The 22,171-nt window shown below is 31.9% G+C and overlaps 1 protein-coding gene across 2 annotated transcripts in view; it reads right to left on the bottom strand.

Moving 5' to 3' along the window:
- Positions 1-18,667, bottom strand: part of LOC131847019 (protein spaetzle 5) — a 41,156-nt gene extending 22,489 nt beyond the window's left edge. For both annotated transcript variants that reach the window (XM_059196457.1, XM_059196458.1), the window contains exons 1-2: positions 18,495-18,667; positions 7,035-7,111 (exon numbers count right to left, since the gene is read on the bottom strand). In XM_059196457.1, coding sequence (XP_059052440.1) covers positions 7,035-7,085 — 51 coding nt within the window. In that variant the 5' untranslated portion in view covers positions 7,086-7,111; positions 18,495-18,667. The remainder of the gene's footprint in view (positions 1-7,034; positions 7,112-18,494) is intronic.
- Between the last annotated feature and the right edge of the window lie 3,504 nt (positions 18,668-22,171).

Raw genomic sequence — 22,171 nt, 5'->3', positions numbered from 1 at the left:
TCTGAATAGTGTAAAATTTAATTCAAATCCATTCAATCGCTTATGCATTTATGTGTAAAAAAAACATCCAACATCTTGAGAAACTTTCACATTTATGATAAGTACCTACTTATTAGGAAGATACTAAGAAGATTTTATGATGCTGTTCAAATATAAGCAAATATTTCCAACACGGATCGCCAGTTTGTTTGTTATTCCTATTATACAAAAAAAGATTATTTGGAGAATTTTTGTCAGAATATTGTACATTACAAATAATGTATTTTATTAACTAATTATAATATATAACTAATATCTATGTTTAAATTCCTACTTTTTATAATATATCATGTAATATTATAATACGTAAAGATTTCAAATTCTACTTTTGCATTAAAATCAACTGTGGTTATTAGAACAAACCTTTAGAATTGAGGATGAATTACTTATTATAATAAATATATACTGTTTGATTTATTATATTGGTTGCTTGTAATCTCCACAATATTATATAGAATATAGATACATAATTTCATAAATAATATTGTGGAGAGCAGTAAGATTAAATTTAATATACATATATAACTTATTGTAACCTGATGTTGCTAAACAAATTATTATTTTATACTAATTTGGTTTACAGTTAAATATTTTTGTCAAACAAAATCTCAAATTTGTGTTTATTATCGGCGTTTGGTATTTAAATTTCAAGGTTCGAATGAAAGAATAAAATGCCAAAAAATGACAATTGAAAAAAAAATATTTGTTCAATAAAACAAATATTATAAAATGTATGAAACATTTCATACTCTTACGAGCCTACTTGTGCAACAAACGAGTCAATGAGCATCGAATATTGAAGTGTACGTATGTTGAAATAAACGTAATTGAAATGTTTGTAGATTCTTGAAGTCGAAAAGTTTATTTTTCGTATATTTAACCTTGCAATAGTAGCTATGCACTTTTTACCCCACTATAGCAAAAAAAGAAGGTTGTGTTGACATCAAACATTAATGTGCACTCATCTATTTGTGATGGACTAAAGGCTATAATAGAATATAACATATTACGGGAGAAGGGGATTGTGAGTGATATTATCCCATGGCTAGCAATGTAAGAACAATCTGACATGCAGATTGTTCTCGACGCGGTTCCCCCTGGAAACCATCAAGGTAAAATGGCATTTGCTAACATGGGCTAACTGACGTGACTTCATGCTCATTTTATCATCCTCCACCGCTGTTCTGCGTAAACCGTTAGCGTAGGTGGTGCATTATACTATTATCATTCATAAAAATAATTTAATAGGACAGAGGGGAAAAGAGCAAAAAGATTATTAGTACTGTGGTCTGTTAACTCCATTGCTAGCATTAGCCCACGCGGTTCTCCCTGGATACCATAGTTATAAATACCTGGTGGAATTGCCACGATGGGCCAATTGCCCAGATCTCAGATAAGCAGTATCGTGATAAGATTATCATCTTCCACTGATGGCCCGCCAGCGTAAACCTTTACAAGAGGCGGCTACACCATTCCATCCATAAAATAAAATGGAATATGACAAGCAAAATAGGTAGCTACCACAAATATATAATTAATTATATATCACATTTCATTCCAATGGATCCAGCCATTCAAGCTTAACTGAGTAATAAATATTAAAATATCTTCTTCAATTTTTATATTTACAACATTACTAAAGTAGTTTGATGTCCATGTAAAATAACTACGTAAAGAGAGCTAATATTCTTGCAAATTTATTCTACTTGTTTATAACAATAGCGTGAGAATAGTACCTATGTATCATATTTATATTTATCACAATATCATTTTTATTTAGATACAGTACAATGCCACTAAAACTGTATAAATATTATTTAAAAAAAATGTGCTACTAGTAGTAGATGTAAAGAATACCTATTTATTTTAAAGTTTTAAGGAAGTTGAATGAGAATATTTACCGCCAAAATTCAAGAATGCGAAATCTTACTAATATTATAAACTCGAAAGTTTGTGAGTATGAATGGATAGATGGATGGATGTTTATTACTCTTTCACGCAAAAACTACTTAACTCTTTTAGACGATTTTTACAGCAATATAGCTTTGGATAAATAGTATAGCATTGGAAAACAGACTACTTTTAATAGGACTATTTATTTACTGCTTCTATAGTGATTGTTTGCATCGTATTGCAACCATCGCCAATGAAAGAGACCGATCCGTTTGTTGACTTATCGTAAGACTTTATATATTACCACAGATAATATAATATTATTACTGTCAGACTATATTATGTTACAAGAATCAAGATTTAATTATAAGATAATTCTTTTTTAGCATTGTCTTAATATTACTCACTTACACATATTCCTCTTTAGACATTATTATACGCAGAATATTCGTACTTCTGAATAATTTTTCTGAATAAGAATAATGATAATAATATAATAAAATCTCAGGACAGTTCACACAGCGCCATCTAGTACCAAACTAAACCACTTGTGTTATACTATGATACATCATTTTTCTAAATAAATACATAAAATATTTACACCACACCGATATAAAGAATTATACTCATGAATACAAATGTTTAAACCGTGTTGAAATCAAACCCGCGACCATCGGAAGTAAGGCGGCGTGCTAAACTGCTAGACTACCGAGGCCGAATATTCGTTATATCTCTCTAAACTGGCGATGTAGAGGATTGATGGCTGGTATAGAGGTCTGGGTGACAAGTCACTTGCTATTTCCGTGACGTGTCACGACTGAAACAGTGTCAAGGGTACACGTGAAGATTTACAAGCGAACTTATGAAACAATGTATGTGTGCTGTTTGAATCGTATTATTGTAATATAGTAATTTAATCTATAGATTTTATATGTGTGAAACAAAGTATAAGGCCCTGTGGTGCGAATTATTCAAAAGTCAAACGTTTGACAAGTATTAAAGATATTAAATATACTTAAATTGATGAAATATAATTTTTAATAGTCAAATTAATTAATGATCAGCAAAAAGCTAATAATTAATTTCACTTATTAATATGAGAAATAAATAAATTTTGATACGACGACTTAGATGATCTAGCCGTAGAGAACACTGCTGTACTTCCGATATTCGCGGGTTCGATTCCTCAAACGGTACAAATATTTGTATTCAGGAGTATGTGTATGTTTATTACATGTACGTTTGTATCGGTCTGGGTGTTTTCTATGTATATTAGTACCCATAACAGGAGCTATGTTTAGCTTGGTGCTAAATGTCAGTATGAGAATTATCCAGAGATTTTATTATTATTTAAGTATATAAGAAACTCACAGTAAAATATACACCACTATAAACAGACTACACTGATATTATTAAAAAAAAATATTGAAGTCTTCAGACGCGAGGTGTTGGCAATAATAATAGATTATAACTTTTTAGCTATGCAATTTTATAAATATGCTAAAATATCATTCAAATTGAATAAGTTGTTTCTGACATTACTTTGCACAAGTTTTTAATATAACATGTTTACGATTTCATTATATATATATACAATATTTACAGTACATAATATTGAATTAAATACTTTTTACGAATGTGCTTTTTTATGTTATTATATAACGCTTGAAACGTTACCAATTATTACAGTAGAGTTACCAAAATATTAATATGTGAAACAAAAACATTGTACCTCTTTTTACGAAAATTGCGAGGACGGAGCAGAATGAAATTTTGTTAGAGACAATAGTACAAAAGTTTGGATATTTTTTAAATTATGCATAAAAAATATTAAGTCAATAAAAACACATAGCACGGTATTTATTTGCATGGTAGTAAATACCGTGTATTTGATACATATACGCATATTTACTCTCTGTGGTCAAATTGAGAACAGACTGAATGTTAAATTAATTATGGTCCAATTTCGACCACTGTGCGACCGCTAGTAGTATACTAAATTACTTGTTTACTTGTATGTTTCGAAACAATATTCGCGAAATGGCGACCCTCGCATTTAGATTGCTAGAGCCGGATGCACCTTCTCTCGGGTCCATACATAGGTGCTACTGTTGTCTAGAGAAACTACACGGTTCACTGACCTTTACACTAAACTGATCGCTTATAAATACTTAATAACAGAATGCAGTCTCGCCAAATATATCGCGATGGAAATTTCAAGCGCGGATGTCTGTTACCAATGAAACAAATAAAACCTACAATTAGCGATTGTTACACATACATTGCTCGGTTGAATAGACTTTGTAGTTCGATGTTTCATAATTTTGCCGAAATGGTTACCGTGATATGCGTAAATTGTGTGTTTATGAATGAATTCCCTCGTGGGTGGCACTTGCATAATGGGTACGCACGCGACGTTTTTGGAAGCGACGCGACGCTGTTTGTTATAGTTGATCGGCTAATATTGTTTATAACATTCCAATCAACAAATATATTATTGAGTGATTCAACTCAACAGCCAGCAGCGACAGCAGTCTTAATATAGCTGTATATTTTACTTCATTTTCTACAGAACTCCACAGACATTTTCGTCTATGTTCGTTTGTATAATTAAATCATATTCTCTTTAAATATATTAGGACAAAAAATACAATAGAAAATTCTTTATTCAAATAAACTTAAGTTTAAGCACTTTTGAGCAGTCATACTTTTTTAATCTACTGCTCATTCTGAACGCGGTCACTTCACAAGAAGAACGAGCAAGAAACTTGCGGGTTGCTCTCTTAAACAATTGTTGTAACATTAAATATCAACCCAATTATTTATTAAACGATTCTACGAATCAATTGTAACTATCAAGATTTAATCTTTTTTTTCAAATTAAGAGAATGTCGTGAAATTATATTTCCTACTGATTTCTAATTTTTATGATATCAATAGGAAATAGAATAAAGTAACACCTATTTCAGCCGCCAAGCAATTTGCTTTGTCAGTTATGTTTCGGTGAGTATGAGAATAAAAGTGTAAAAAGAATAAAGTGAGTATAAGTACAAAGTGTAAAGTAGTATACAGTGAATTTCATACACTGTACTATCTTATACTTCACCCATCGAAATGAGGTATGGCATGTCTGATGGGGCGTCAAATAATAACGTAATGTCAATCTATAATTATTTCTATGTATATACCTACCTTTATTTGTAACTCCTTAAAAGATTAATAATGTAATCAAAGCTCCTGCGTCTGCGCAGTCTCCTAACATTTCTAAATTTGTATTTTGACATTACATTGAATAACAAGAAATGATGAGTAACACAAATGAATCCATAATCACGTTAAAGAATGTTTCATAGTGCACAAACCTTGCTAATTGCTGTATACTTTGACCTGTGTTCTTTTGCAGCACTGTGTGTCAATAGTGTCATAGTGGTGTCAAGTGCGCTTGTATTTCTGACTGACGCAACAGCCCCGAAATACAGAACGAATCAGTTAACCGTTATATTATGAGTTACTAGCGACCCAAATCTGCTTCTTATGGGAGACATACCAGATAAGCCTGCGAATTCACTCGTGTCAAATTTATAGGCTACGTGTTATTCAGATGTATAAGCTATATTACAGACATCAAGACTAGCTCTGCACACTGTTTCACCAGCATGAAATTTATGGCCTGTTGGTGACCGACCGATGCAAACTCTTGACATAGTTTTATTGCTTTGAAATTTATATTTTTAGAACTATTATTTTTATGTCATGTTATTTGATATTTAAAAGCTGTTGGAGAATTCGGTTAAAGGCAGTGAAATTACAGGATAAGACATGACATCCTCTGGAATTTACTACGTGACGATATCACAGACGTCATAGGACAAGGCAGTGTCCTTTTGACAGCTGATCCTTACAGCTTCACCGGACTATGGGAGGCAAGTGCAGATGACATTCCAAACACGCGGTAGGTCTTATGGTGCGGTTAAATTCCAGCTCCCGCCATGATGTCCATAGTTCTGATCGTATATATTGGCGACGGTAACCACTTACCATCAGCTTGTTTTCATAAAGACAATATTCCTCATTTTGAATCTATTTGACGCATCAATGAAGCGTTCTATGGCAATTATTAAGCAACATGCACAGTTTACTTAGACCCGATGACAATATTTAAATCTTTGCTTAATAGATATTTGGTCGTGTACATAATGGAGATAAACAAGTTTCCTAAATGCTAATGCGGGTAATGTATATTAAACGGCGGAGCGTTTGTAATAATGTATTACAAGCAATTTGTCTGTAATTCGTCATGCACCCCTGCAGTGTGAACTTCGACCTATGTGTCTTTTTTCTTTGAGCCAAGTAGCAATACTTGATAAACTGTTTAGATTTTAAATTAATTTTAATATTACCAAATTGCCATAAGTCTATATTAATTGCTAGTACCATATTATTTGATATATTGTGTTGTGTTCTTTTTGTATTGTTATAACAATATTAGTTATCGAATTTAATTCGCAAAATTGTTATATTTTCTTTAGAATTGGAAACTTATGTATAAAATTACTCCACATGCTGTGGACATCATTAACGACTATTATGGATCCTACACATTCACAATCTTTAATTTAAATAAAATCATGAAAAAATGTAACGCAGAATCAATATTATTTTATTAAAATATCCTTTAAATAATGATATGCAGTTTGAGAAACAAATCTTCCATACTGTTTTCCTAATTTAAAAGAATGTGTCAAACTATTTCTTTAATTAAAATGAGTTTGTAGAACGAATTATTTGTTCCGAATAGGGAGGTAAGCATTTTTTTATTTGTACAGATGGATAGATAATACAGATAACAGCAGAAGGAAACAATTTATAGTGACTTATTATCTATTTATATATTATATATTTTATACTGATTGATATATACATATGTTAACTGCAAATTTAACCAAAATTACAAGCTGTAGTTTCCGTCACAAATCATAACCTCCCATAAATGGAGCCGCTATTTTCTGCGGAATTATATAGAAACAATGATCGTGTAACGGACAAGCATGGTTGCACGTTCTAATATTATACATTTAGTTACATTAGCAGACTGTACTCACCAATAAGAACGTCCTAAAATGAATACTGTATCGTTTCATTTTACTGGCCATTTGACTGTCAGATCGCGCCTATGTGTCTGAAAAATAAAAAGAATTAATGCAATACTTGCATATAATAAATAGCTGACACCACAAACGTTGTTTTGCCATATAAATTAAAATGACTGGTGACAGAACGGTGAAAATTTAGGGCTGTGTGTATTTTTTAATGGCACATTGTAAAAAATAAAAAGCAATAGTCCAGAAAATAAAATGTTAGGAATGGACAACCATTATCACTTATGGGTAAAAATAGATATTAGCCGTTTCGGAATTATTATTTCAATCAACATATAGAGTAGACATGTACACAGTATATAGTACAAAGTCATTGTTAAATTTTATCGTAATCAGTCGATATAATTGACAGCCTCGGTGGTCTAGTGGTTTAGCACACCACTTTACTATCCGATGGTCGTGGGTTCGATTCCTCGCACGGTACAATCATTTGTATTCATGAGTATGATTGTTTGTGTCGGTCTGGGTGTTTTCTATGTATAATATGTATTTATTTACAAAAAAAAAATGTATCCATGTATTTATATCAGTTGTCTAGTACCCATAACACAAGCTCTGCTTAGCTTGGGACTAAATGGCGCTGTGTGAATTGTCCTGAAATATTAATATTATTATAATTGCGCTTTAAGGGCTATCAGGGGCGAGAATATGGCTGTAGATATAGAGGGCATGGAAACATGACACCTTAATCCTCAAAAATTGCAACGCATGAGGGGTCCCAATGAACACACGTAATGTCTATGGTCGATGTATATAGACGATGGTTACCATTTCCGTCATCCGGATGTTAGTAGGTTTGCCGTTCCAGTTAGATAATAAAATATTATTAATTTACAATACGACATCATAGTTTTAAGGTCAAGAATAGTTCTTATGATAGTCATAATGTCAATAATAGTGCTTTTTGTGATTTATTCCGATTTCATAATGAAAAAATCTTTTAATTGGATGAAATTTGTTATATTATATTTTGACTAATATTCAATGGATTCTTATAAACTTTTCAAATCAAAATAACTATAAAATCATTGCAAGTTTTGTTGTATCAACTTATTTATTAACTCCATCCGCATTCAGTTACTTAGGAACATACGTGGGACCGTGAACTATTTCTTATGTGGTAATATCTACTTTAATGAACATGACAAATTCAAGTTAAGGGCGTAGTAAAAACTTTTGACATTGTTACAAAACCATACTGCGACCTTTAGGACTAATTTGCTGTACTATATGTGGTACACGTAATTCTACGTAACAGTTAAACAGTAAAACATAACTTACTAAACCGACAATACCGTGTGAAGGTTAAATTTCACATCCTCTACAGACAGGATAATAATTGTAAAGGGTTTGTAAGTCTTCTTATAAGGCGACTAACGAATTACTTGACCAAAGAAATCGTGACTAGGAGAGCCAATACCAAATGAAAAGGGAAAAGGTTAGCTAGAGTTCTCTCTAGCTAATAACCTAACCTTTCCTGTGATGTTTTTTTAATGCAATTGAAATGATAATGAAGCAGATGATCTGATTGTAAGCAAAGACTTACACCCAAACGCAAAGACTTACTCATAAGTCTGTGATACCTAATACGCCATATAATAATCTAGAACATTCGAACATTCACATCATTCAATACTGCTATTACCATATCTAACGCTTTAGCGTGATAGCAATCAATGAAGCTGTTTGGGGAACACAGAGATATATACATATATATTTCTGTGTAAGTAGGTACTCTGATACATATCAGAGTACCTACTTGCGTACTCAAACTCATATTAAACCTTCTTTTAAGTGCTTTAAAATATAGTTTCCAATACCAAGTTTATTGAATAGATTTATATATAACATAATGAAATTTAGGCAACTGTTACAATTGTTTGTTACGCATGAGTTTATGTACAGTCAGGGGAAAACACGGTGGGAATATACTGACGTCAATCAGTATTCGTGCCGTCAAACACCACATAGATTGTTATCAAAATGTTTGGTATAAATTGAAGAGAGCTATTCTTACCCAAGAAGGTCATCTTTACCATATTCTACATTAAAAAACAGTTATCCCGACACAAACTAAGAGATTCTTTTTAATGAATTTTAGAAGTCCAAAGGTTTGGAAACGTATTACTATCAAAAGGTGCGTAGCGTTGTTTACAAAATTTATATAATTTCACAAAAAATCTACTTCAAACTCTTCATCTCCTTCTTAGGACTAATATGGTATATACAAAAAAAACAAGGTAAATGCGCAATAGAAATTTTATTAATTTATACTATTTCCTGATCGGATACTAATATTACCAATACTAGACTATTATTACAGCTATCATTGAACAATGAAGGTAATCGTATTAATATTATGAACGCGAGATTTTGTAAGTATTTTTTCATGAAAGAGTAACAAACATCCATCCGATGTTTGTTACTCTTTCATGAAAAACTATTGAACGGATTTTGATGAAACTTTACAGTAATATAGCTTATACATCAGAATAACATATAGGTCATAAATTTCCGCGGGGACCGCTGGCACAGCTTGTGTTTAATGTTTAATATAAATGATCGATATTAGACAAAGATATAACGAGCGAACTGATAAAATTTGTTCTTATTGAACCTTGACCCTTGAAATCTGGGTTCCGTTCATTGCATAACGGAATCTATTGATAATGTCGATTTAGTGAACTTTGGCTCACGGCCGAAAGCTATATGGTGTTAGTTTTGCCGGAAATATCATCGAGACATTTGCAAAATGTTTAATATTGTTAATGATATCGAAAATTTAATATAAGTATTAATATTGTATCTTTTATCTTAATGAATATGGTTGAACATGAAACACTCGCGTGCGCTGACGATAAATGCTGGTAGATGAGGACGTGTATGTGAGTGGAGGATGAAGGCATCATGTTCATCCTGGCTTCATCATGGGCATGAATGAAGGCAGGCATGAGCCAGGCAGTTAGCCCGTAGCAGGTCAGATTTCACCAGGAATGCCCTAAAATGGTTTCTAGGAAGGCACTTGTGGAAATCAATCTGACATGGTATATTGCCTAACTGTTTCAGACACCACTGCTTCCTATTACTAACAATCCCATCCTCTGTTCTATTTTTTATCACATTAGTCAGGCAGTTAAAAAAAAAGCTAATAGCGCTGTCCTTAGATATATATGTTCTTTCATCGACGATCTCGGTGGTCCACCGATCTAGCACACCGCTTTAGGACTGATGGTCGCGTATTCGATTCCTCGCACGGCACAAACATTTGTATTCATGAGTATAATTGTTTGTATCGGTCTGGGTGTTTTCTATGTATATTATGTATATATTTACAAAAAAAAATCTATGTATATGTATCAGTTATCAAGTAACCCATAACACAAGCTTTAGCTAGCTTAACTTGGGTGTAAATGGCGCTGTGTGAATTGAATCTGTTGAAGCTTTGATAAATCTAAGGCAGTTTAAAATAATTCAGTTCTGTCATTTTAAAAATGCTTCAAAATATCAATAATCTCTCATATTTTATTCCTTACTTTATCTTACGGTACCTTGAAGAGAACCTTTAATAGTCATATAATTATGTCGTATTATTCCCGCTTAAATTAATTACTCTCGCTTAAGGATATCTTTCTGGCAAAGGTTAAATAGCTTAAACTTGCTGGGTTTCCTTGCAGAAATGAATTCCATGGTTTCATATCCTATATAATTTTATGTTAATTATCTACCATAAAATTGATTTAATGAATGATACCATTAACAAAATTTAAATACTGATAACGTCCAATTAAAAGATATTTTTTGTTAAATACAACCTGTTTATTTATAATTGTAAAAACACCATGAGAAGTACAATTGTGTATAATAAGAATGCATTCATTATTGAATAAACTGTGAAAAGTCGTGGTTTATTTTCGTTTAAGTCCGGTTCGACAAAGGCAACAGAGCGGAAACAATGGATTTAAACAATTTTTATTGCTCTAAACTTAGTAACCCCTACAATAATAATAATTAAAAATTATATTTTAAATCTCTTCTTAAAAATAGACTCAGTTGTCCTCGGTGGTCTAGTATTTAAGCATATTGCCTCACCTTCCGATGGTCAAAAATTGAGAGCCATAAATATAGCCTATAAAACGGAACTTATTTGCGCATAATATTATCTTATCTGTACCTACCCCAAACGATACATAAGATAAATTTCATTTATGTTGTTATACTTTTTAATTTTAAATTTGAATTTAATTCCATTTTTATTTGTCATCTTTTTAATATTCATTATAAGAAAAATATGGATCAATGATTTTAAGAACATTACAGTCCACCATTCGCTGCCATTAACTATTTAATGCAGTTTTCAGTAATAGATAGAGTGATCCAAGATGGAGGTTTATATGTATAATATATGCGTATTATAGCATAGAAAAAAAACAACAAAAATTTGTAATAGATCCGTCTGAAGCCGGGACGGGTCGCTAGTATAATAAATTGTATAAACATTATGATTAAATAAGTATAACAATATTATATAATGAATGTACAATACAATAGGCAAACTGTGAGAAATACGCGAACAATTGTAACCGCATGAAGCTGTTTAGCGTCTTCTTATTAGGAAACCTTGTGGGGAATTATAGCTATTGTCTAAGTTTTATAACCCAAATAAAAGTGGTTTTATCATATATGCCGATATTATACAATGATAAACGTTTTTGTCGGTTCTCCTAAGGTCATGGCTACATAAACTTCTTTATATCTAGTATATAATCTACACTAAAATGGTAAATGTGAAAGTTTGTTTGTCTATCGGTCTGATTGTTTTTCACGACTAAACGGATTAGACTAAATACCGTCTATTACGAGGGTGGACATATCGCAAAGAATTAATCTATATTTAAAATATAAATATATATATATATATATATACAATGCATACATTTTATAACCACATATAGCTCACTCGTGCTTCGAGAATTATTCCGAAAGATTAAAGAAAAAAATAAATAAGATGTATAATACTTTCGAACTGACACTCCGGTGAAGGAAATACTTTTATCAAACCAGAAATCGGTAGGCTCGCTCCCTGCCACTGTCGTGACGGTATGGTTTTTATTTTAATATTTATATCGCTTCACTTAAATCATTTTTTCTAAACTTCTTTTACTTGTAGTAGATAAATTTCAGATATTGTTAATAAGATATAAACTATTATTTTGCTATTTAGATAAATTTCTAGATCTGCAATAAATTATTACAGGATATATAATGCAATAATCGGAACAGTATATCGTAGAGCGATAGGAATGTTTGCAAATGCTTTGATTTATATTTTATGGTCTATTATCAGAATGTTGATTGGTACTCTAAAATTAAGTGTCAAATGTGATTTAAACCTGGCTATAACAACCATTTCATGATCGTGTCATGTCGTGTATCATGAGTAACGAATATCACAGCTACAATTTTGAGTGGGTAAAATTTATGATGTTGGTATGAGAAGTGTGTTCACACAAAATTACTATATAGGTATTCTTCAGTGTTCATTTATCACTATTCAGAGATCAGGTATCTTGTGTCTCCCATCACCCTAGCACGATAAATTTTTGATTCAAATCAAATTTATAATGCCGTAAATATTTACGTTTCGTTTTACTCGGCTCACTCTATTATTACAGTAAATATAAAAGATGTTATTACAAAAATTAATTAAAATACCTAAAAATTAAATAAAATATTACTTTTTTTCTTAATATTTTTGGAGAAAACGAGTTTTTCTGTTACGTATAATTCTAAAATTTAACTAGTGTAAAAGATTATATTAGTTGTCATGTTTTATAGATAAAATTTCATTTAGTTTATGTAATTTGTTACTGTATAATATTTTCATAGTAACACGATTATATAGAAAGAGGTCGGGACCATGCAGCCTTAAGTTAGAGACATAACTTGGGTGAGTACCATTCATGTTATATCAATATGTATCTTTGCTATATCAAGTGTAAAAGTATAAATTAGGTGAATAAGGATCTGCCACGTTCAGTTTGACAAAGATTTAAGCTAATTTTTGTAAAAAATGTAGTTCGCACCGATTTAGATTTTGTATTTATTACATAATATGCATTTTCAGTCACTTGTAGATTCGAATATTGATTTCCTCGATGCTCTCGTAGATTAGCACACAGCAGTATTTCCCTTGATTGCGGGTTCAACAGCCTGCGTAATTATCAATCCTTTTCAATCCAACCATTCATAACAATACTTGTTTTGGGACTGGATGATGCTGTGTAAATTGTCCTTGGTTAAGAACATTATATTGTTATTATAGATATTTAATAATAATAATATAATTGTGACATGATACAATATTGGCCCGTTGTAGTCATAATTGATTTGTAATAAAGACTTGATATGTGTGACCACAAAAAAAGATAATAATGTTCCGTTATTTTGTGTAATCATCATATTCATATCTGAGTCACATCGTGGAGCAATTACATTTTTTTATGTGTGACCGCGTTAAGTATAGAAATTATCCAATTTAGTCGAGTATTATTTATTTCAGGATAATAATGGTCCATATTATAAATACCTTGTGGACTAATAATATAAATATAGTCTAGTATAGTATATAAATAAGTCACTGGAGATGGCAATCTGCACCGGTAGCACTACAACAGCCTCTTAGGCCAATAATCCTCCATCATAAAGATGAGCAACTTGTTATTAGGGACCCGGGCCACAAATGTCTTGAAACTCGCTGTGTTTAGACTCCAGCTGCGTCACCCTCAATGACAGATTACTCCTGGTCCATATGTAGTCGATAATGCCCTGCTCCTTGGTAGCGTAGTGTAGGCGGAACATGTATAATGCCGTGGTTGGTGTTCCAGCATACAACAAGAAATTCGAGCCAGTTGTTGCAATACCATAATGGTTCCGATTGGGCCTCTTTGTGTCTTCTTCTGTATGAAGACGAAATATTTCTAATACCAACATTATTATTAGTATAAGCTTTTTCCCGTTTCTGGCGAGTCCTATTTTTTTTCTTGCCATGGAATTTCAGTATAGATTTTCTTAGTCAGAGTCGAGACAGAGATCTTAGTCTACATCATACTACGAAAAGACATATTATTCAAAATTTCAATATACTACATGTTTTTTCTCATCATCTAGAATTATTTGGTTTGACTTATTTAGGATATGGTTTTAGTTTTCTGAATTAGTATTGATACTGCTATTTTAATGAAGGAATTATTTAAGAATGGATGACGTAAGTAACAATATCAAATAAATTCTCGTTGTTAGACGACATAATGAGGTAGAAACCACGATCTTTCGCAGATCATTATCCGGCATAGACCTAACCTTTGAACTCTTAGCATTTCCTCTGTAAGAAGTCTGTTGACTAAATTCCTATTATAATACTTTATTTACGACTAAATAATAATATGTGTCTTTTATTATACGCATTGATAATAATAACATCCTCGGGTAATTCAAACAACGCCTTATAGGTATCAAGCTAAGCGGAGCTTGTGTTTTGAGTACTAGGTAATTGATATAAATATTTAGATAGATACAATTTTTGTAAATATATACATAAAATACATTTTAAAATACGCGGACCAATACAAACAATCAGACTCCTGAATACAAATGTTTATGCCGTGCAAAGAAAAGAACCTGCAACCAACGGACATAAAGCGATGTACCCCTTTATTTCCACCACCGTCATTAGCGAATTAGTACAATTTACAACCAAAAAATAACAAATAACATTTATTGTAATGAATAATGAGAATGTAAACATTATTTTACAAACTAAATTAATATATTCAATCAGTTATATTTTAATTTAAATTGGTTCAGCATATATGGATTAAGTAGAGTTAAAAGTATAATTCATAGTTAAATAGATGTATAGTGAGAACTACCAATAAATAACTTCAAAATTGTGTTTTTCAAACAAATTACTTAATAGACAATCTCGTTGACTGCTCGTAGAACGCGTTGAACTCTTTTGCTTGAATGCATGGTTTCTTTTAATTACCACGATACCATCAAAGCCAAATTAAATTCTTTTTAAAATGTCCCAATTTAACATTAATCTTTTATCTATTCTTATTGATATATAATTATACATAATATTGTTATATGATACATATTTCGGTTATACCTATTTTAAAAGAAGTTTAAAATTTATTGATATAACTTATATATCAATAAATTTAATTAACTTATATATTAATTTTACCTATTTACTATATGTGAATATGGATATAGGAATATCCATATTTTGTCCGTTTTGAATTTTATAGGTTCCATTTTAAATGTTTATAGTTTAAGTTGTTATTCATAAAAAAATCTTTAGATACAAGTAAGTTATGTTTGGATAAAATGGCAAGTTACAAGTGAAATAAAACTTATAACAGGTTATAATTTTTATTTTACACGCGTGGATTACTACTGGACTTGACTACGCATACAGTAGTCGCCAGTGCGTACAACCATCGCTCCACAATTCCGGGTTCCAACTCCATTTTTTTGTCGACTTTTAAACTGTTTCTAACAAGTCGTCCACAAAAAGAGTATCATAATAAATACGAGTTAAGTATGCGTGACCATATCAAATTTAACATTAAACAAATATATATTATATTAGAACTCGTATGTATAAACATCATGGAAACATGCGGATGCAGAGTCAGTACAAACTTAATTACCGTGCGATCTCTTATCATACGTAAAAACCGACAAAACGTCTATAAAATGTAATCTATGAGTTTTGCCACTGAACCTTATAGTTACTAAATGTTTATGGTTCAGGATATCCGATGGGTTAATGCAAGCGGTATAGAAGTTCCAGTTCCTTGAATATGAATTAATAATAATTAAGAAATAATAACTCAGATAGTATTGCCTACCGTTGCCGTAATGGTAAACGTGAAAACACAATTAAAAATACGTGACCACGACACTAGACAGGCGACGACGACACGAGACGCAACCGGGACACGAGACAAGTCGACTGCGACATGAAACAGTCGATCGCGACATGAGACAGTTGATGACGACACGAGAAAGGAGATTGCGACATAAGACAGGTGACCGCGACATGCGACAGGCGACCGGGACACGAGACAAGTTGACTGCGACATAAAATAGTCGATCGCGACATGAAACAAGCAATCGCGACATGTGATAGTTGATGACGACACGAGAAAGGTAATTGCGATATAAGACGGGTGATCACGACATTAGACAGGTCCACCCCGACCACACTTTTACACACACTCACGACACCGTCCTCGCCGGCGAAGACGACGACCTCAAACACACAATATCGCGCATTCAACCGGGTGCCTACGCGCGCTCCACACCGGCGCCCCCGGGCGTCCCTCCGATCGATCCCCCGTCCAATTCAAACGGGGATCGAAATTACGACGTTCTGAGCCGAGGTTCGAACCCCTAGTGGTGCCCTCAGACTAAAGTCGTATCCGTCAGGCAGGAGTTGGCCTTCAGCCACTCCATAAGTCCTTCCGCGGGTTTGGAGTGCCATCTGCACTCGCCCCCTAACGTCCGGTAAAGCTGTAAAGTCCAGCTGCGGCCAACAGCATTAGGGTAGTCCGAAAAAAAAAATTAGGAGACTGAGATTCGCAGTATCTTCTTGTCCCGTGTCGTTATCGCTTCAAGTATTCTACATACAAAGCTATTATGTATTAGCATTAGTTATGCCTTCGTGTGTACTAATATAATGTCAGCAATCATTATTACTATCTAATTGAATACTCAACAATCCTAAATTAATTCATATTTACGAGTAGCTGACTTTTTGTCAGTATTGAAATTACTAATATTGTTAAATTATGTAAACGATGAGGTAAATATACATCTGTTTATATGGTAAATAAATAGTCTGATTCTGAGGTAATAAGGTAAGGATGTAAATGTGATTACAACTGTTTTTTTTAATTACTTTCATTTCCGGGTGGCATAACAATCGACGAACAATTATAATACATACTGCTATATGAGTGAATTAATTTTCTAATATTCTGCTTTGTATATATATAAAAGCAGTAAGAACACGACTATAGCCATCTAACCAATGGCAATAGCGAGTATACACTCCCGTCTTTTACTGCATTTATATAGATATATATGTAGGTACCTACGACGCAGAATGTTAGAAAATTAATTAGCAGATCATGTAAGGTTCATTTAATTAATTAATTTGTATTATATACTCCTAATTGTTTGTAAATAAAATGTATTTTAAATTTGTAATTTACATAGATATACTAACGATAACATTTATTGGTAGTATATAATTGCGTTACTAATGACAAATGTATTGTAAGAAATATGTAAAAAAACTGTGGATATAATTTGTTTGGTTTGCGAAAGGAAACTATCATTACTGCTTTAGTAATCACGTTCATTTCCGGTTTAATTTGACATTTCACACACCTACCTCTTACCCAACTGATGGCGAGAAATTATATTTATTTAACTTATAAAGGGTACGCTTATGAGTATAGATACCATAAAAAGATATGTACATCTTATTTTATTAATAGTAGCGCGAAAGTTTGTGAGTATGGTTAGATGTTTGTTACTCTTTCACGCGAAAACTACTAAACAGATTTTGATGAAACTTTACAGTAATATAGCTATAAATCTCACGCGGGTGAAACCACGGGCTCAGCTAGTATGTATTTTATAAACAAATTAAATTTACAGACTGTTTTGAAAGGATCAAGAATCGAGTTTTTAATCGACTGCAACTATTAATTGAATGATAAAAATAAATAGATATAAAAACAAAATATTTAAGTAATTTTATTATTATGTGTTTTACTGTCCTTTAATATGTGTGAATACGTGCTACATACAAACTAAATTGGACTGAATATTTTAATTATTTTATTTCTTTAATTGAAGTTGGTAAGGAGAGAGAGGTAGTAATTATCGAGATGATTGGAATTAGAAATTCATGAAAGAAAGAATCTGTTCTTCCCCTCCAAATTTTGCAGGATAAGTTAGACAAGCTAAAGAAGAAAAGGCAATCTCAGTTGTAGGTAATAGAGTAATGGTGGATTTATATTTTTTGTTATGATGAATGATGGTTCAAATGTTATGACAGTGGTGTATTTTGGTTAGGTTTATATCGCGGTTTTTTATAATACACATATCGATAATAACGTTCGCAGTATGTCTTGGCGCAAATATAGACCTTATTTATTCTATTTCCGAATACTAAAATAATCATTTATAGATTTAGCACAAAATATATAAATTTCATATGGATGTTAAAACATTCGAAATCATAACCACTGTGTTTCTAGATCGCATTAATTTCCATAAAATTTAATGGCACGAAAAATATTAATTTAAAATTAAACCTACCGTAAAACACTGGCACTGAAGTTAAATACCCAAAATAAATTAAGAATAAAACAAATTATTTCAAAATTGGAACACTTCGTAAACGTCTCGCACGGACCTCACGAAATCAAACTTGTCGACGGTAAACGGTTTTCGTTGCATCGCTGCATGTAGTGTGGAGTGGCGACGCGTATGCGTGGCGTCGCGGCGCGTTCGATACTGAAGTCAGCTGGCCGGCCGGCCAAACATGTGCTAATCGCACCAACACACCACGCATAATCAATCGGGATTGATATTGAGCTGTTAAACAGAAAAAATACATTTTTTACATTGTTCATCGGGGTCACGAAAAATTTTACGGTGTATAAAGGTATTTATAAAGAAAAAAAATACTTTAAAAAAAGGACACAAGTTCACTTAAAGCCAAGAAAGGAAAGAAGAAGCCGAGAATAGTGTTCCATACTGTTCCTGGATTATTTAAAATTTTGCATAAAATTGCGTTAATAAAATTTCTGATAAGAATGCAACTCAGACAGAAAAATAAACATCTAATTACGTCATATATGTAAATAGGCTCTAACAGTAATTAGAAATAATTCGAACTCTATGGACTTGTTGAAGATGAGGAATGCAAAGAGAATAAGACGTCTAAAATAGGAGATGGTTTTATATCGAATGTTAAAGTATTGAATGGAATGAAGACAGAGCGACTGATGGAGTTAATACTATTTATTGAAATTATGATATTTAAATTTAAAACATATTAGGCCATGTAAGTTTTAATTTTTGTAATACGAATTAAGTTATTTCATGCAAGAAAAACAAACATTATTGTACGTAATAAATAATAATGTATCATCTATTTATTAATTTCATACATATAATGTGATATAATTTATAACATGTTTAGTCTAAACCCATACATAAAAATGTCATAAATTATATATCTATTATTAAATTTTGTGAGACACACTAAACTAATTGCTGTCATAGTGCTATAACTTTCACTGCGCCACCACTTGACATAACCGAATCAACCTACTTACAAGGCAAAGAAAGCAATGGCTTAGGTGACATATTGTTGTCCAAACATAGCTTATCTTTTTCTGACTCATTCGCACTTATATTAAAATCTATGTAAGGTGATGCGATAGATATATTTAGAGAAAAGTAGTCAGATCTGATGATCACCCAATAAATCGACAGTTAATCAAATTCTGAGGTTACTCTTCTCTAGAGTCTACAACGAAATTAAGCCTTTTTCTTATAGCAGTAAGATTTTATTTTCCTCAGTGTATTAATTTAGTAAACAACTATTCATGGTTCATAACACTGAAGGAGGTTATGATTTATGACCTGTTATGTCAGCATTTAAATCTGTTCGACGTATCATAAAATGGTAGTTCAGAAAATGTTAATTGACTTATTTATGTATTTCATAAATACAAAAGTTCATAAGTGTGTGAAAAATATTTGATATTCCATATTTATGACGACCTCGGTGGTCTAGCGGTCTAGCACACCGCTTTACAACCGATGGTCGCGGGTTCGTTCTTCGCACGGCACAAACATTTGTATTCATGAGTATGATTGAGTATCGGTCTGGGTGTTTTCTATGTATAATATGTATATATTTACAAAAAAAATATCTATGTATTTGTATCAGTTATCTAGTACCCATAACACAAGCTTTAGCTAGCTTAACTTAGGTCTAGATGGCGTTGTGTGAATTGTCCTGAGATTATTATTATATTATTATTATGAGTAAGAATACAATATACATATGATCACTCCTTTTTACTTCCAAGATGTGAGACTAGAAAATAAGTGAGTCTAGAAGAATAAAGTAGAAGTAGTCCGCGAGCCAGAGGCTTTTTTGTCAATTATACCCACTAAAACATCTATAATGGTGGTTAATCGAGTAAAAACAACATATGCATCTTGAAGAGGGTCCTCACTGGACACTAAATAAACACATATTAAAACTTCTACTCAACTACACAACTAATATAAATACTTAGATACATTCATATAAATATATACATAGATACATAGACAACACAAATACACATACACACAATCATACTTATATATTACGTGCTAAAAATCAAACCCGCGTTCATCGGAAGCAAGGCGGTGCAATTACTAGCTTTACCCCCTTTTTTATAATATTTTTTTGGTGCCAATGAAAACCAGCGGTATGTTCACTTAGAACATACAACAAAGCTTATTTTATGTTTATTTTAATTATCTACACGTTAAATTAAGTTTAATATACATTATATTTATTCTTTTTTTTCGTTTGGTTTTTATATTGTAACATTGTTGAAAAGCACTGAATATATATATTTCTTTATTTCTTTCAAATACATCTTACATAGCAAGCTGTTTGGAAGCTGAAATAGTTAAGACAGAAGTACCCACTTAAAGGACATTCGCAAAGTCTACCTGGCTTCCTGATCTTCTAAGAAGTCATGTCCATTAATTAATTAAATAAAATCATAAATCATTTATTCATGTCCATTAATGTACGTCAAATGTTGTATTATAATTCTTTTTTTAAGTCAGTTACAGATATTGAAAAGAAGTAGAAAGAAACTCAACTGAATTTCTTTTTTTTAAGTCAGTTTATTTACGTGGTTTACTTCTAAAGGTGTCTATTCTCACGCATGAAAAACGATTGCCATGCATGCTCGAATAAGTAATGATCACTCATTTATTTAGATTCCATTTCAGCTTGCCGATTGTTAGACTGAAAAGTTTAGTCAATCATTAAAAGCATTATGACTATCTAAGTTATATGCTTAGTACACTCTAGTACTGATATTCCTCTTTACGCTTCTACGCTTCTACTTCTTCATATAATCTTTTACCGTTAATATACTTATTTACCTAGCCTACACCAATTCTGCTTAATGTACATTTATGTATTTTTAGCACTATTACATAGTCGCACGTAATATTACGTAGAGATTCTACTGAGATAATCAAAAATATTCCTACACATATATTAATTATTCATATATTAATGGACCAATATACTTTATTGCACCAATATAGACAAATAATCATAAAAGAGAAAAGTTTGTGTCTAATCTGTTTTTGTTTTTAATTATAAGCCATTCAATTTATATTTATTTTGTCATTTCAGTTTTTTCTGTTCTAATTTGATGGAATTATTAACAATCACGTTAACACTTTGTCACTTTTTAAAAAGAAATAACTCTGTCCTGCTTACCCTCAAAGATCCGTAAGTTTTCCTATTTGTAATAGATGTTATTAAATATAATAGTAATTAGGTACTATTTAGTACCTGATCAAGATCGCTGGAAGGCATTGGATGCGAGCAGCGCAGGACCGATCGTCGTGGAGATCTTTGGGGGAACCAACTATTAATGATGATGATGATAACTATTCTAGGAGTCTACTTTGGTAAAAAACTTATCATAATAGCAGTAATTTAGTAAACTGAAAGTAAATGCTTGTTTTTTTGGATATTCAAGACTTTCTAGTCTTGTTTACCTACTAATAAAAATACCATACATAATGCGGGTTGTCCTTGTGAATTTCACCCGAAATACAGGAAAAATCGTTATTATTTAGTAATGTAGGTATATAAAGTTTTATCTGTCGATAAATTTCTTGCATGTCTTTTAATGTGATTGCTGCATATTTTTCTAGTAGTTTACTCTCGAACT

Source organism: Achroia grisella, unplaced genomic scaffold (genome assembly GCF_030625045.1).
Source record: "Achroia grisella isolate CSIRO2021 unplaced genomic scaffold, CSIRO_AGI_Agris_v1 utg515, whole genome shotgun sequence".
Classification (NCBI taxonomy): Eukaryota; Metazoa; Arthropoda; class Insecta; order Lepidoptera; family Pyralidae; genus Achroia; species Achroia grisella.
This window is presented reverse-complemented; position numbering and strand designations above follow the sequence as displayed.